Source organism: Rousettus aegyptiacus, unplaced genomic scaffold (assembly GCF_014176215.1).
Source record: "Rousettus aegyptiacus isolate mRouAeg1 unplaced genomic scaffold, mRouAeg1.p scaffold_m13_p_4, whole genome shotgun sequence".
NCBI classification, from domain to species: Eukaryota; Metazoa; Chordata; class Mammalia; order Chiroptera; family Pteropodidae; genus Rousettus; species Rousettus aegyptiacus.
The window spans coordinates 115,083,811-115,100,226 of NW_023416307.1; the positions used below are offsets into that span (position 1 = coordinate 115,083,811).

Sequence of the window (16,416 nt, forward strand, 5' to 3'; positions counted from 1 at the left end):
CCCTTGCATTATCACACAATCAGGGCCAAAACCCCTGCTCCGATCAGATTTGTTAAATAAAGGTGCTATGTAGAGAATGATGCCAGTGCAATCACAGCCCCAAGTTTACATTTAGTGACTTTTCTTGTGGTGTGACAGCATACTTCCTCCTCAGTCAACGGTTCTTGACCAGAGGACATTTGGCAATGTCTGGAGATGTTTTGGTTGTTACCAAAAACAGAAGTGGGAGTCGGGGGTGGTGGGAGTAGTACTGGAATCTACTGAGCAGAGGCCAAGGATGGTGAGAAATAAACATCCTACAAGACACGACAAGAATTATCTGGCCTAAAATGTCAATAGTGGTGAGATTGAGGAGATAAAAGACTTTCTGTCATTAGGAACTCTGGGATCATCACTGGGCGTTTTCTGGCCACACTGCCCCACAAGATTCAGAGCTGTCACTGGTGAGTCACGACCAGAGAAGGTGACCCAAGCACCTCTCTGGCTTCTCACCCACAGGTTTAAGGGTGGATTTTACAATTACAAAGTCAAATCTGTATCTGGGAACCTAACTTTCAACAGCGATGACTCAAACTGGGTGCATGTACACTGTGAACAGGGCCCAAGCCCCAGGGATAGACACAGGGGGCACCCTTCTCTGTGCATGGGGAAGCCATCAAAAGAGATGTCATTCCTCTCCTGCTTGAGGGACAGAAGCCCAAACAGTGTGTGACTTTAACCTGATTTTTGTCCAGCTCACAGTTCTTATACTCTTTCTCTCCCTGCTCCTGGAAGGTGACGATGACAAAACCCACGAAGATGTTCATCATGAAAAAAGCGACGATGATGATGTAGATGATGAAGAAGATGGAGATCTCCACACGGTAGTTGTAGATGGGGCCGATGTTCTCTCCGTTTGAGTCAATGGCTTTGTACAGCAACCTGGAGAGCAGAAGGACCAAGTGAGCACTGCCAGCCCCACACAGCCCGACCCCACGGCCTTCCCAGGCTCATCCCTCTTCTCAGGCGCATCCCTCTTCTCAGAGCCACCATGGGCGCTGACTGTCAGACCCCTCACTGGAGCCCCGCCCCTGGACACAGCACATCTAGAGGCTCCCTCCTCAGCATGAGGCCCAGTCAGCCCAGCACCTAGGTGGTGGGCACCTGAGATATATTTGTTGATTAACATTTGACAATTGCAAAAAAACAAATGATTTCAATTATATAATTGTATTAACCAATGTTACCCCAAAAAACTTAATTTATGCTCAACAATGCTCCTTCCTATTCATGGGCAGAAGAGAGGAAGAACGTCTTATGTTATTCAGTGACAGAACTGAAAACTGTATACACACTGACAAAGACAATAGTAAGCAACCAGGGATTTCCGAAGAACTCAGAGAACTTCCCCAAACTGAAATATGCATAAAAATTAAATACATGCCCAGTAGAACTCAACAGGAAGAAGTGAAATTACTGTAAAACCCCCAAGTTAAATTCACACCCAGACTGATACAAATTCAACACTTCCAGGGCGCCTAACCCCTGGGTACACTGTGCTACACACTTTCACAATTATCTGGAAAAGACATTGCTGTCATCCCCATCTTACTGAAGCACAGAGAGGGATCTAAGTGCCGAAGGTCACGCTCCGTGGGGGCAAAGCTGGGAGCTGAGCCCAGCTCCTCTTAGCCCTGTGCCCCAAGTTTCTTAATTTCCCCTCAGCCACCACCCTGATTTGCTAAAGCATAGTGTTCAATACCTGAGACTCAAAACCTTCATAGAGTGAAGGATCTTACCCCATGCCTCTTTTCCCTTGCCAGGACCGATTCCCTAATGAAAAGTCCCACCCACCCATCCTTCACCCCATAGGAACTCCTATAAAGATCTCTGACTTTCCCACACATCTGGAGGGTTTTGCCAGCCTGAGAAGACCAGCCTGTCCACCTTTTACAGTTCCTCTAGGCACAGGAACTTGACATTCAGGACCCCATTTATGTATATATATATGCTCTGGTGGCAGGAGCTAGAGGTGGGGTGAGGAATTAGAGAACAGAGAGTAACAAAAGTACAAGAGACTCTCCTTTTGTATTCTACCTCCTTCCTTTCTTCCATTTTTCTTACTTTACCCATCAAAATTGTAGCCATTCTCCAGGACCCTATTCCGCATATCTCTGACAACCCAGACCCTCCTGCCTGGTTTAACTGCCTTACACTCTAATTGGGTTTGAGCTTTGAAGGGAGGAACCATATTGAGACAACTGTTTCTTCCACAGTGCTGAACATACATAGCATGTTGCAGGGAGCTGGTATCAAAAGCAGTTTATGAGTGAGCAAGTGAACGCATCAGTGCAAGACATGGCACAATGGCAGCTGTCCATGCCTGGCATATATTAGTACAAAGAATGAGTGAGTGGATGAGTGGAGTGGGTGGGTAGGTAAGTAGGTGAGTGGGTGGGTGGGTGGGTGGATGCATGCATGCATGCATGCTTTGGGACACTATCAAGACCCTCTTTGGTGTAATGGCAGTTTTACTGACAGGGCTACCAATGAGAATTGGCATGACAAACACCTCTGAGGACATCCATTCCCATCCAGAGATGCCTCCCAGGAGGCAGCTGAGATGAGGCTCCTCCCTGGGACTATGCCACCCCTCCTTCCCAAATCCGAGAATCCTGTCAGCTGGTCACAAAGGTTAATCATTTGCTTAATCAGACAGAGGAGCCCTGTGGACCAAGAAGTGATCGATAAGTAGCTCAAAGCTTAAAAATCATAGGAAAAGCCCACAACTGTGGGAAAAGCAGGACTTACTCCAGGAGAGATGGCTCAGCCTAGAGTGCCCCAAGGCAAGGAGGAAGCTCCCTGAAGATGTACATTATCTCTACTTACTCAGGCCAGCCCTCAAATGTGGAGACCGTGAAAAGGGCCATCATAGCAGAAAGGACATTGTCAAAGTTGAAATCGCTGTTTTGCCAGATCCTCTCACGCACCACAGGATTATCAACATCTCCATCCTTGTAGAGGATGAAAAGCCCCCTAGAGAGGTAAAGAAATGTGGGTCATCTTGGCTCGACACAAAATGAGTCACGGCGGCCCCAGCCCCACACCTCTAGGCACAGTCACGCTCAGTCTGCCGGCCAGGCCATGGACCTGAACAATGCAAGGTCTGTGTTTCCCCTTTTCTTGCCCTGCATTTAATTTACTTTCCAGTTCAATTAGCCATTGAGTAACTACTGGCTTAATGAGTCTTCTCCAGAGCAACTAAGCAGGCACCCTGCATATGCCTGATAACAAATGAGAACTACCAAATAACAAATATCTCTCACATGCAATGGGCTCAAGCTATACGCTGAAGAATCAAACACGTTGGCTCAAACACGTTGGCCACGGAGAATTCTGTAAGTTCTGGGAAACAAGCCCAAGTACCCTCTTATCTGCATTTTAATTTTAATCAAATTCCTTCTCTTTATATTAAAACATTTCCAGCTTTCTTTCCGGAGAATTTTGTAATTTCTGGCACATAATATTTCTCTTATGGTTTCATTTCTGGGAGGAGTCCCATGTCTTTATTTCACAGGTGAGGAAGTGGAGTCAAAGAGGGAAGGGGAAGTGCCTTCGTGCTGCTGCTGTGCTGCTCGAACTCCAGGGGGCGCCCTGCAGCCCACACGAGTGGTGCCCTGGAGGTGCAGAGACACGGTCACATTGTGGCTGGTGACCTATGACCACACCTTTTGCTGAGAAGTATGGGGAAACACGGACATCCGCACAGTTAGAACTTGAGGCGATGGTTTCCATGTCTGCCTTCCCATCCTTCTGGACAGCTTGAGGTAAGAGGCACAAAAATTTCCTGCCTTCTCTCTCCTCTGCCCATTCTCGTGAATGGAAATATGGCCAAAATTGGGCGTTGGGAGGAAGCCAGGGCAGAGAAGCTGCCTGGAAAACCTGTCAGAAGGAAGGAGCCAGCCCCTAAACAGCAGGGAATTGAGCTTCAAGTTCTGGCTTGGGGAAGAATTATTCATGTCGCTGTCAGGTGAGCTTTCTGAGGTATCTCATAACTGTTATTTTAGGTTTTAGGGCTTTCTCCCTAAACATCAAAAGCCATCGCTCTGCTCTTTTGAGGTGATGAAAAGCTGTGGAACTAGATAGAGATAGTGTTTCTATGACAATATGATGGTACTAAATGCCACTCAATTGTACATTTTTAACTGGTTAATTTTATGTTATATGAATGTTACCTCAAATAAAACAAAAATAAAACCATTCATCTCTCCAGCCATGAGCTGAGCACACAGGCCTCTTAGAGTCTATGATGAAACTTCTGAAATGCTAGCACAAGTGAATCCTTGAAGTCTTTTATTTGTTCTTCCAAATTCCCCATTCCTATGACCAGGTCACTCACCTGCATTCTTCAGGATTACTTTTGGCCTCATCTGTGCAGCGATAGAACTTTCCCTGGGTACAAAACAGACAGACAATCAAATGCAGGCTTCCCCCTGAAGAGATCAGCTGGGCCTTGTGCTCCAAGGCACATCCCTGTACCTTGAACAACTGGACCCCGATGCAGGCAAACATGAACTGGAGAAGGGTGGTGACAATCATGATGTTGCCGATTGTCCGGATGGCCACAAAGACGCACTGGACGACGTGCTGGGGAGAGAGGAGCAGGGAGAGGGTGAAGTGGTATTACTTGCCTTTGCTGTTTTAGCCTTGGAGAGAGCTAACACCAGCCAAGATTTTATGTTTATTTCTATATGACTTTCCAACTTTGTGGTGCTTTGTTTTTCAGGTAGTTATCTGCAGGGGTTACCCCAGTGCACCACAGCTGCCCGGGAGGAGTATTCTGTAGGTAGGCCCCTCCTTGGCTTCCTAAAATGCTGTTAGTTTGGTCAGAAGAAATACGGGGTGCACACTTCCTGGCACATAGGCTTCCAGGGTCCCCACCCCATAAAAGGACTTAGGAAAATGCAAACCTTCTGGCCTTTTATACGACATGCATGAGAATAGATTTAAAGACTAAAATAAACACTATTAACAATGAAAAGTAATAAATGAACAGTAATCATATAAAGAAAATATCTTAAATGAACAAAATTAAAGAAAATAATAACAGTTAAAAATGCTATCAGCACTTGGCAGAGGCAGCTCAATTGGGTTATACTCTTTTCAAATGTACAATCCACTTTAAAATCCATCAGGCCTCAGCCCAGCTCTGGCCCAGAAAAGTCAGTAATTATAGCTAACCCCACCAAAGCAAGCACAGCCTGGAGGAGAGAAACCCAAACCTTGAGTCCTTTCGCTCTGTTGATTGCCCTGAGCGGCCTCAGGACCCTTAAGACCCTCAGAATCTTCACAACAGAAATGGCACTGGATCTAAGGAAAAGGGCAGAGGAAGCAAAGAAAGCGGAGTGTATTACAGTTGGATAAAATACTCAGATTATTTCACCTGGCCTTCACTCTAATATGACTACACCACGGTGGGATTATGTGGAGCTGAGCTAACCTTTTCCCATGACTCAGACTCATGAGTCTCCTCCTTCCAGGCCACAGTCCATGGCACCTTGTAAGCAGGCCCACAGGCACTCACAGAGGCCCTGACTTGGTGCACAGCTAACTTCTGCAGAGATGGGATCCAGTCTTCAGTTTCATTTGTTTGGTCTTGTTTTCTAAGTTTGGGGCCTTGCTCAAGTGCTATGGTGCCGGGCTGCTCTGGCCTTCAAGGAGTCCACTGTTTGGTTAGTGAGATGGGCAACTGCAACCCCAGGTGGCAGGTATGACAACAGAGGTGATGTGACTAGGGGAACACTACCTTGGGGAGCCTGGGAAGGCCCCCCAGGAAGGTAATACCCAGGTGAGTCCAGAGGGAGTGAGGGTTAGCTAGACAAAGGAGGAGGGGGCTACAGGTCCAGGGAGTAGCAGGTAGACAGGTCCTGGGTGAGAGTGCAGCTCACTTAGCATGGCGGGTGGCTGCATGTGGCTGGAACACATGCTCCGGAGGCAGTGGGCAAAGGCTGCAGCTGGAGAGGGCAGGCACAGCCGGGAGTTTACAAGAGTTAAAAAGTCCTGGTGAGAATGTCTTTCGAAGCTGCGACTACATGACTCCCTCCTGCTAGGCAGTGGTGGGAGGTGAAGAGGACTACTGCCACAGGGGGCCGTTTCAGGCAGGGGTCCTTGGTCTTCTGAGGGGGACGGAGTCTCTCCATTCACCACTAGCTCAGAGGTGGACATGCACGTTACCACACAGGGGGTACTGATGGTCAGCACCTGAGCAGTGGTGCTCTTAAGTCAGCAAGAAAGCAAGGCCATCCCTGGATGCTCCCCCTGGAGCCTCTGCCCCAGACTCCTGGGTACAGCAGGCAAGGAGTGTGCAGCTCGGGTTGTTCCTTACCAGAAATCCCTAAATGCCATAGAAAGGACTTAGGACCCTAACTTGCAGTCTCAGCCCCATCCTAGATGAGAATTTTAAAGGCCAAATGAATAGGGTCATACAGCTGGTATTTATAAGGGAACCTTTACTATCTAAGCTGGAGGGGCCCAAGAGACCACCTGGTTCTACTCCATCCTGAACAGATGGAGAACTAAGGCCCTGGGACAAGATGCCTGCAAGGCCCTGGCGCCAGCCCTGGAGGAAGTGGACTAGAAGCTGGCTCCTTTCGCCCTCTGTTGAAAACAAATATCACAGAGAGTAATAAGCCCAACCTAGTAGTGGGTATGAAAAGAAAAAGTGAAACAAAAATGCATGAATCGTCCAAATGCTTTCTGGCAAGGGAATAAATTAAGCTTTTCTGAACAACTAAATGTAATCATTAAAATGATGCTCAATAAATTATGTTAAAATATTTCATGTAAACCATCCTGCCCAACAGTCCTGTGTGTGTACACACACCCACACCTCAGAATACTTACTGGATCCCAAATGACACCAGAGATACCCCAACAACCAGCATATCCAGCAAATTGAAGTAGTTCCTGCAAAAGGCTCCTTTGTGCAGGAAAGCTCCAAAAGTCGTCATCTATAAACAGAATCACGGGTGAATTTACTGTTATTTCTCTCCAGAAGAAAAGAAACCTGGGCTCTTTACAAAATCTTGAGGACAGCATGACTATTAAAGAGTGTGTTAGGAAGCCAGAAACGTAAACCAACAGGACTGAGCAACTGAATAATTTGTTCAAAAATGGAAAAAGGGAAGCTGATTTGGGGCACATTTTGAAAGAAGAGAACAATTTATACTTTATTACAGTGACAACAAATTTCAAACATGAGCACATCACTGGCACGTTCAAAGAGCCTGCCTCAGGAGAGAGTCCACATGACAATGCTTGCCAGGCAGGAACTGCTGCCCAGGCAACTTGGCTTCCCCACGTACTGCTGGTTCCGGCCCCCAGGGGAACTTGCACTGTCCAATCCGGGAGACTAGACGAAATGCTACAGTCCAGTGCTCACAGGTTCAGTCTACATAGACATGGGCATGTTCCCAGGTAGTCCCCTTCCTGCCCCTAATGGTCCACTTTAAACAGCTCCTCCGAGTCCAGTTACCCTAGTACCTGTGAGGTGGGGCTAGGAAGCTGTCACACGCATCTCGCCTGAGGCAGTCTCACTGCTCTCTAGTCACATGCCATGTGTACTCAGAGCCTGCACTATGGGTGTGACAGTGAAGTTCCTACTGACGACAGAAAAGGGGCTTAGTACGGAATTTCTCCAGAGTAAAAACAGCAAAAATATAAAGACTTCACTGTTTACCTAAAAAAAAAAAAGTGAAGGAAGGCTCAGGTAAGTACAGGAGAGGCAGAGTTGGGAACTAATAAAATTAGGCCATATGAAATTGCCAATATTCAACATTTTTTTGACCCATAAAAATGGCAATTTCTTCACATTTAACCAAATAACCAAAAAGCCTTCTGAACCTTCCCAAGGCCACCAGGAACCAACATTTCAGATGTCAGATGCCTCTTAGCAAATCTCCAATTTCTGAATCCTTCTTGTTTTAGCTTATTTCCCACTCTCTAACATACTTTCAAAATGAAGAACAACGTGTAATATTTAAGTCACTGAAGCAAAAATACAGAAATTGCAAAGCAATATTTTTCTTTTCATAAATCTGTATCTTATTTGCCCCAAAGTCTGAAAGTAACTATATTCAACAACCGAAATCTGTGGAAAATAAAATAAAACCTCGATTAACCAACAGGCTAAGTAGAACATATCCCCATTCTACTTGAAGAAAAGGAAGCAAATTACAAAAACAAACAAACAAACAAAAAACAAAAAACAAAAAAAAAGCGGCTTGGGATCAAACGAAGGCCGGGTGAGTGTGCTTGCACCCCGCGCCCAGTGCCTTCGGCATCTTTGCTCCTTTCCATGGAGAGCATCGTTAGAAGTCACAGGTCTGACTTACGACAGAACTGTCAAGCAAATTCACTGGCTTGAAGGCAGGAAAATGAACTCCAATTTTCAGAAGATTTTTAACAAATATTCAAACCGAGGTTGGTTGGTTAGTGTTGCAATAATTAATGTTTTCATTATATCATCGCCTTTATCATCGCTGAAAGAAAATAAATGCCCCATTCCCAGCAATGTTAATTGAGGTTTCATTTTATAGAAGATTTTGTAAAGAGCCCAAGTTCCATAGTAGTCTAACAAAAATTACATTTTTTCCCCCTGAGATGCACACACAAGAAGCTCAAAATGGTTTAAGGAAAATTGTGGTTAAAAGTCTTTGTTCCCCAGCTTGTCTCCCCTTGAGGAGATGATTGCTCTGACAGTTGTCACAGGATACCTTGTCCAACACTGTAATAACTCACAGCACTTAGCAAGTCTGAGGGTGGGGGGAGGTTGGTTCTTGGATCTCTGCTATTTGTCTCCAGGCCTCTGGGTACATAAGGGATGAATTCACCCCAGGTTGGCCTTCACCTTTACCATGAGTACACAAACTACATGCAGCAATGGTACCTGTTAGCTCATGCATGGGCAGTACATTTAAGGCACCCTGTCTAAAGGGTGCTCTTTTAGTTTGAGTAAATGTAAACCCATCCATTAAAACAGATATAAAATATCTTAACACACATAGATCCAAGTTATCTTGCAAATCCTATTGCAAGAAAATATATTAGGCCACTGAAACATAATTCAGTCAAAGAAATGAGAAGAGATACATTTCCTTCAAAGAATAAATACTTTTCCTCTGACTTTGATGTCAGGAAAGGTAGAAGAAAGTTCACACATAGTGATATATCTGTTATCAGTTGGCATATTTCAAAAGATATATATATACACATATATATATAAAGAACATAACGTAATTCCCAATTACGATGATGAAGCCAAAGTAGCTCCTACACGCATCAAAGGTTAAAAAGAAACAGCAATAACGAGTTTAACAGTTTCAGAAAAAAAATTCTTTGGTTAAAAAAAAAGTATAAGCTTTCTCACAGAAGACAAAAAATTTAAAAAGTCAAAAGCACTTCACGCTGCTTTGCTGTGTGTCACACGCAGGAGCAGGTCCCTTAAACACACCACGGAGGCACCTGTTACCTTCAAAACGATCTCAAATGCAAAAGTACCAGTGAAGACATAATCTGCATAACCTAGTATCTGGAAGGAAACAAAGAATTGCAACTATTATTGCTACAGCTGCTTTAGAGAACGTGAGGATTAATGAAAAAGCCATTATTACCTTTAACAGGATTTCGACAGTAAAGATGGCTGTGAAAGCATAGTCAAAGTAACCCAGTATCTGGAAAGGTACAACAATGCAATAAGAAAAAGATGTCCAGGCAAACTCCACAGCCATATGCCCACGGGTAGAACCCCCACATGCAATCAGAGACCTGTTCTCTGGGGATAAGCCTGCCATTCTGGAGGTAAGTGCAGAGATGCTCATAAATGTCCCACCTGGTCCTATTATAGCTCATCTTTACGACCAACAAAGAGCACTTGGAAATACTTACCTCCTTTAACCACTCATGCTGACTCTCTTCCCAGTCTCATATCTTCAACAAAGACTCATTTTTAAAAGTGCTGTATTAATAACCTTTTCTCATCAGAGCGCCACACTGACAAATTACTTGTGGCAGGAACCAGATAAATTAGAGTCTTACACACATTTTGATTTTTTAACTGCTTTTTTGGCTGAATGAAATATGTTGCCATCCAGCTGAGCTTCAGATTGGTGGAGAAACGTAAATAATGATGTAAGTGCCATTAAATGGAGCCAGCTTTCACATGTCCCCTCTAATTCCAGTCCATTTAATCAGGGAGTAAACGCTTTTGCCCCATTGATGTGTGGAGCTGGGTGAGTCTTCAATGAAGAGTTTCACTTATCATCTTGCTCTGCATCTAATACCACTCACTCCTATATTTATTACTTTTTTAATCTCACCGAGGCCACTCAAAGAAGAGACTGACCTTGCTTTTGAATGGTCAGTCGAGGCTATTTTGTCCACATTCCTGAAAATAATGTCTACTTTCCAACTGAGTCCTGATCATGCCTACTGGGGTCTCTGCCTCTTCTCAGAACCGTGAAGGCAGGAGGATGGGCCAAGTAGGCCAGCAAGAAGTCTGACTACCACTCAACTAAGGCTGTACACAGGGACGCTCAGCCACAAAGATGGCAGCCGAGACTGTCAGTAGAAGAGGCTGCCTTGGCTGTTTATTGTCATAACAACTGCGCTCTGTGGTTTAAAAGAACCGAAGAGATCATAGTTGGAGAGACAGTGGAGATCTTTCATTTAGCAATGAGGAGATGCTGGGAAGGAGGTAGGGGCGCCTGTTTAGGCCACGCAGCCAGCCACAGCATTGCTGAGCAAGGAGCTAGGCATGTGGAATGCTAATTGAGAGCCATGGGCCCTGCTGTTTAAGTGCGGGGTCCACCCCAGGGGTCCTTTACTGTCCCACTGCAATAAGGTGAGGACCTCTGCTTTAAAGGCCAGCTCTCCTCAGCTCAAGATCCCTCTTCAGAGGCTATGCCTTATTCAAAGTGCTTCCATTTTTGGGTTTATAAATTTTTCTGGAAACTTTCTGTGTATCTATGTTTCTAGCCAGGCAATACAAGGTATAACCAGTACACTGCAAGCCTCTGCACCCACCTCCTTTTTTCCTCCATGGTCACAGCAAGACTGGTATTGTTGAAAGTACCTGAGTGGCCAAGACAGACAATGCTGCCCACAAGCCAACGACTCCATCTGGTACCGGGGGTCAAAGCTCTTAGAGACGCAAGTTGTTTTTTCCTCACTCAGCCTTTGTTCTCTTTTTCACAAATAACAGCTAAGGTTAAAAATTTCCCACCCCCCTCCCACCAAATATACTGCATGAGTCCAGGGTATCTAAAGTAGTCAAACCCATAGACACAAAGGGAATGGAGGAGGTCAGGGGCTAGAGTGGGAGGGGAAATGGCGAGTTGTTCAATGGCTATAAAGTTTCAGTCACAGAAGATAAAAAAGTTCTGGAGACCTGCTGTGCAACACGGTGCCTCCCATTATGAACACCGTTTTGTACACTTAAAAATTTGTTAGGAGAGTAGATCTCATCTCAAGTGTTCTTACCACAATTACAAAAACTGTAATATTTTAAAAGCAATACACATACATATATCTAAAAATCACAATAACATTCCTGGGAAAAGCAGCAGGGAAATATAATCATGGAGAATTATGATAAAAAATAAGAACATTAACCCTCAACGTAAATTAACTTTTCATATATCTGTGTTCTAGACTAGCTTCTGACCTAGTCTATCATGTTTCTACCAATCAGCTTTTCCCCTTTGTCTCATTTTTATGCTGGAACTCAATGACACTCTGGGTTTTGTTCTATTTGAATGTTTAGATAGGAACAGCCTTGGAACCCCCAACAAACACCCTAATCTGTGAGTACAGATTAAGACAGCTCAGGGCATTAATCTTTGTATCAGCATCAACACGTGCCTTGGGGGAAAGTTCTTTTTATCGTCATGTCAGAGTGCATGCTTTATCAATCTGATAGGCTGGGTTTGCCAGGCTTCAAACCAAGATACGGGAAATGGAAAAACACAGCACAAGGTTTGGTTGTCACAACTGAAATGCTGGGGCACTGATCTGGTGACTTCTCTTAATCCTCAAATCTCTGAAAAGCTCATGTACAGAGAAGGGTACCAACCAGGCAAGGCAGCGACACCTGATGGCCTCGCACACTCGTGGGCCTCCTTCTCCGGGGAGGGGTTTCTTAGTTATCATCCGAAACTGCACTACAGTACTAAGGCCAGAGAGGCAAGAGGCTACAAGTCTTCCGAAGCGTCTCACTTTTGGATTGTTCTCAGTGCTAAATCAGCTGGCCTGCTAAGGTAGAACTGCTGAGGCAAGAACTAATCTAGGTAACATTTCTGTCCAGCAGAGATGCAGTAGAATGGTGCTCTCCCTAAGTTATGAAACTGATTAATAATAGAAACTTAATGCCGTATTTGTTTCTTCATAAAATCACCTTCTGCCCACCAAAACACAGTTCTTCCTCTCCAATGAAGCACTCACCTTCACATCTTATCATCACCCTAACTTGTATTTCTCCTCAGTAGGTTGTGAATTTACATCAACATAAGATTTCAGTCTTCCCTCCAACGCTAAATAAAGGCTCCTGGGCATGTGACGTATGCGGTTTCAATGTTACTTTCTCTCTTGCTGGATGCTTCGACTAGGCAGAAATCTCAAAATGGGTGTGGATGTTAATTTGACCAAGGAGGGACCAAAATGTTGGCAGCAAGGAATGAACAGGAAGAGAAGCAAGGTCCCTGAATACACTATAAGTTACTGCAGAGTATTTAAAGTTTAAAATACATGATTCAATAGGGTTTGTCCCAATAAAACAAAACTCCTCTGGTACTTACAAACCTGAAATGTAAAATGCTTGCAGGTGAACAAGAGGCCTACTCTAGCTTTTAGCCTCGCGGGCCTTTGTAAGCCCTGCCTGGATGACAGGGGCGGCCAGCGCTGACCCCAGAGGGAGCCCCACCCTCTTGTCCTCACTCAGTGGCTTACGGTGTTCCGGAAGGAGTGGCTGCGGATAGGGTCCTCAGCGGCGAGGGAGGCACTGCTCAGCATGATGAAGACGAGGATGAGATTGGTGAATACGTGGTGGTTGATGAGCTTGTGGCAGCCCACGCGGATCCTGTGGGGAAAGCCACGACATGGACACAGCCCCAGGCAGGGCCCGAGCAGACAGGCCAGTGCCTTCGGCACACTGGAACCATTGTGCAGTGACAGGTCAGGCAGAGGACAGCTGTCTGCTGTGCCACCGATGCCCCGACCCAGCGAACCAGAAACAACTGACCGTTAGCTCCTCAAAAATCCCAGGCTGCACACCCTGAGGTGCCACAGTTCTGTGTGGGTGTACCACAGACTCCGTTCATTGATTCTTTAAGTGTGGAGATTATTGCCCTTCTAATGGTAGGGAAACTGAGACTGAAGCATGTGAAAGAACTTTCTTAAAATGACACAGCTAGCAAGCAGCAGAGGCAGATTTCCATCCTGGGTCTGTGATGTTTTCCCACTACGACACGAAACCCAGTGCTTTCTTTCCCTGTCTAGAAAGGGGACTGTGGCCAGAGCTCACTGCAGCAGCTCACAAAGAACGAGAGTTATCGCTTTCTTGTAGTGCAGTTGAGTGAGGCTTGGAGAATCTCGTTATATGGAGATCCTATCTTAAGTGCTATTTTTTCTTTAGCTGACCCACAACGAGCAAGCCTGAGAAAGTGAAGTGAGAGTTACATCACCACGCAAGAATCTCACAAGGATCTCACTGCACCATCACAGAGTCCTGCAGTCCTGTGAAGCAAGGCAGGGAAGCCTATGGCCTGCATCCCCTATCCTGGCCCTCATGGCTCCATGAGCCATCAGGGCCTCTCCCGCTGCCCCTCTCTCCTCACATCCCAGGGGCTAGTTTGTGCTGACTACTCTTAAACCTTTCGATATTTGACTTTAGAATTTAAAGAATTTTTTTTTTCTTTTTTTGGGCCTACAGAATACATGTACATTTTCCTTTGAAAATATTTTTTCACTTTCAAAACTGAGTCACCTTCCTATAAATGTGCCCTTGAAGGCTGTTAGCAACTGAGTCTGGGGAGGGCCTTCCAGGGGTGTGAAGGCAGGAGCGCTCACAGCTTTGTGGGGGAATCAGTCCACTCCTTCAATACATACAGACGCCGTGAGCCATAGGTGTCAGCAATGCCAGCTGAATAATTTTTTTTTTTTTAAAGGACACCCAAACTCTCAACAGTGATGAGCTGCGAAAACTATAATCAAATTTTCAAGTTTCTAAGGACTGCGGCATGCCTCGTTTCCCACCTGTGTCTCCCTGGGGCCTGTGAATTATTCAGAGTTCTCCTCTGACAGCCAAGAACTACTTCTGCAAGCCTAGAAACCTTTCCAGGAGTCGTTTATTCCCTCTGGCATTTCATTCAATCCCAGATGATTTAAAACCTAGAAACCAGCTAGTAAATAAGTGTGTGTTCCTCTTATAGCACCTGTGAGTAATTACCATCCTCCTGGTGAGCATGTTATCTTTTTAACACGAGATATTCTATTTTAAAGGGGATATTATAGAGCTGAATAGCTCAACCTGTAAAATGTCATTGAGCAACATTATTTATTGCCATAAAATTCAGTAGAGAAAAGTGATCAGATTAAGATGCTGTGAAGTTGGTCAAAAAAATTCTTTCCCCCCAAGCATCGTTATAGAAGACCCACTCATGAAGAAAGAGTCCTTTTGATGGAAACCCCTCCACAGGTGACAACCCATGGAGCACCAGAGTCATGGGCTCCAGCTGAGCAGCAGCTATGTCGCCACTGCTGACCTCAGTGCAGCGGTAAAGGGGGAAGAGAATCCGGAATGGCACTCCTCCCAGGACCTGGCCACACCCCCACAGCCCCTTAGCCCAGGAACAGGAAGGCTAAAAAGAGATGAACAGAGGAAAAAGGCAAGGCTGAGGCAGGTGAGGAGTCTGGGGGACTCAGAGCCTCCAGCACTCAGGCACATAAGGGGTCATGAGTCACCTTCCTTGACCCCATCCCCATGCACCCTCGAGCAACTAGTAGGGTCACAGTGAGATGCAGCAGCAATGTGACTAGAATGTGGGTATTTACGGATTGGTCTTGCTAAGAATGAAGAAGGCGCTCCCTTCGGGGATGGGGACGATTTTCTCCTTCATGTTCAACTCTGAGATCCTGCGAGGACGGGGTCCAGCGGGAACCTCAGGTTCATCCTCCTCCTCCTCTTCCTCCTCCTCTTCACCTACTTTAAAGAAGACACTTTTTTTTTATATAGGCATAAAACAAAGACAGCATTTGGGTTTAAATTATTCTCAATTTCGCATGAAAGTTTAGCTAAAACTTTAATAATGTCTATCAGCTTGCATTGATGAAAGCCCTTTAGAATATGAACTGAGTGTGTGTAGGGAGGTGGAGAGCTGAGAAGCTCACCTGTCTGATGAGCATGCGGAATTGTGGGAATGAGGTCCCCAGCAGTTGAAGATCTGAGCACAGGTTAAAGGTGGCAGCAATGGGATTCTTACTGCCATCTCCCCAGCACCCGGCTGTTTCCTTAGTAACCTCTTTGCTCAGCTTCAGCCTGAAAAGCTGTGTGGGACTTCAATTCATACATGATCATTCCCCCAGGTTCCTCTAACTCCACAGTGCCTCCTATATCTGCCATTAAAGACACCCAGTCAAATGTGAATGTGTCAGGTGAGTAGTAAGAACTGGTCACCTCCTAGAGAGACTTCCCAGCAAAGGTTGGGCTTGTCCCGATCTACCTACACTCTCTCTCTCCACCATCTGGAATTTGGGTTATGTTAGCTGCCTGTGACCAAGAGAAAAAGCAGAGCTAACTGGCCCACAACGGACTGGACCCATGGTCTTGACCACTTCAGCAGCCCAGCAAGTGCCCTAGCTAGGCTAGTCAGCCACAGACACAGTTGCTGATCAAAGAGTGGTAGCAAAACAATGTCACTCATGAGCTGAGAGCCTGTCTCTGGCCTCCGCCACCATACCTGGTACATCGCAAGGTGGGTAGGGGTCCTTGTCCTCATCCTCTTCTCGGTAGTCATCAATTGTAACCTAGGATGACAGAGAGGTGTCTTGCGAGGAATGGAGCCTCTGACTTAAATGCATATCATAGGACCACAGTGAAGACATAACCCTGCTATTCGGGGCAGAAAAGTTCTTTTCAAAGTGTGTGCTGCGTGTGAGTGAGTGTGCAGGGACAGCAGATGCCCCAGATGATGATGCAGCTGAAGACCAAAGCGCTGAAGGCAGATGAGAAAAGTGGTGTAACTGTGACCCAGCCATGGTTAGCCAGCACCATCCACACCTCTGCCTATCCTAGCATTGTCATACCCACTGTACGATGACTGCATCGTAGAGTCCTGCCTCCCTACTAGACAGTGAGCTCACTGCTGGCAGGGACCTCATTGGTCT

At 45.7% G+C, this 16,416-nt stretch overlaps 1 protein-coding gene across 27 annotated transcripts in view; it reads right to left on the reverse strand.

Annotated features, from left to right (window-relative positions):
- CACNA1D (calcium voltage-gated channel subunit alpha1 D) overlaps positions 1 to 16,416 on the reverse strand; it is a 289,592-nt gene that overhangs the window by 59,921 nt on the left and 213,255 nt on the right. For 16 of the 27 annotated variants that reach the window (XM_036218604.1, XM_036218595.1, XM_036218598.1 and 13 more), the window contains 9 exons: positions 15,990 to 16,056; positions 15,085 to 15,235; positions 12,982 to 13,111; positions 9,651 to 9,710; positions 6,883 to 6,989; positions 5,262 to 5,349; positions 4,379 to 4,626; positions 2,869 to 3,015; positions 720 to 921 (listed from right to left, as the gene is read on the reverse strand). In XM_036218604.1, the coding sequence (XP_036074497.1) occupies positions 720 to 921; positions 2,869 to 3,015; positions 4,379 to 4,626; positions 5,262 to 5,349; positions 6,883 to 6,989; positions 9,651 to 9,710; positions 12,982 to 13,111; positions 15,085 to 15,235; positions 15,990 to 16,056 (1,200 nt within the window). The remainder of the gene's footprint in view (positions 1 to 719; positions 922 to 2,868; positions 3,016 to 4,378; positions 4,627 to 5,261; positions 5,350 to 6,882; positions 6,990 to 9,650; positions 9,711 to 12,981; positions 13,112 to 15,084; positions 15,236 to 15,989; positions 16,057 to 16,416) is intronic. The other 11 variants (XM_036218608.1, XM_036218606.1, XM_036218601.1 and 8 more) reach the window with 2 other exon arrangements.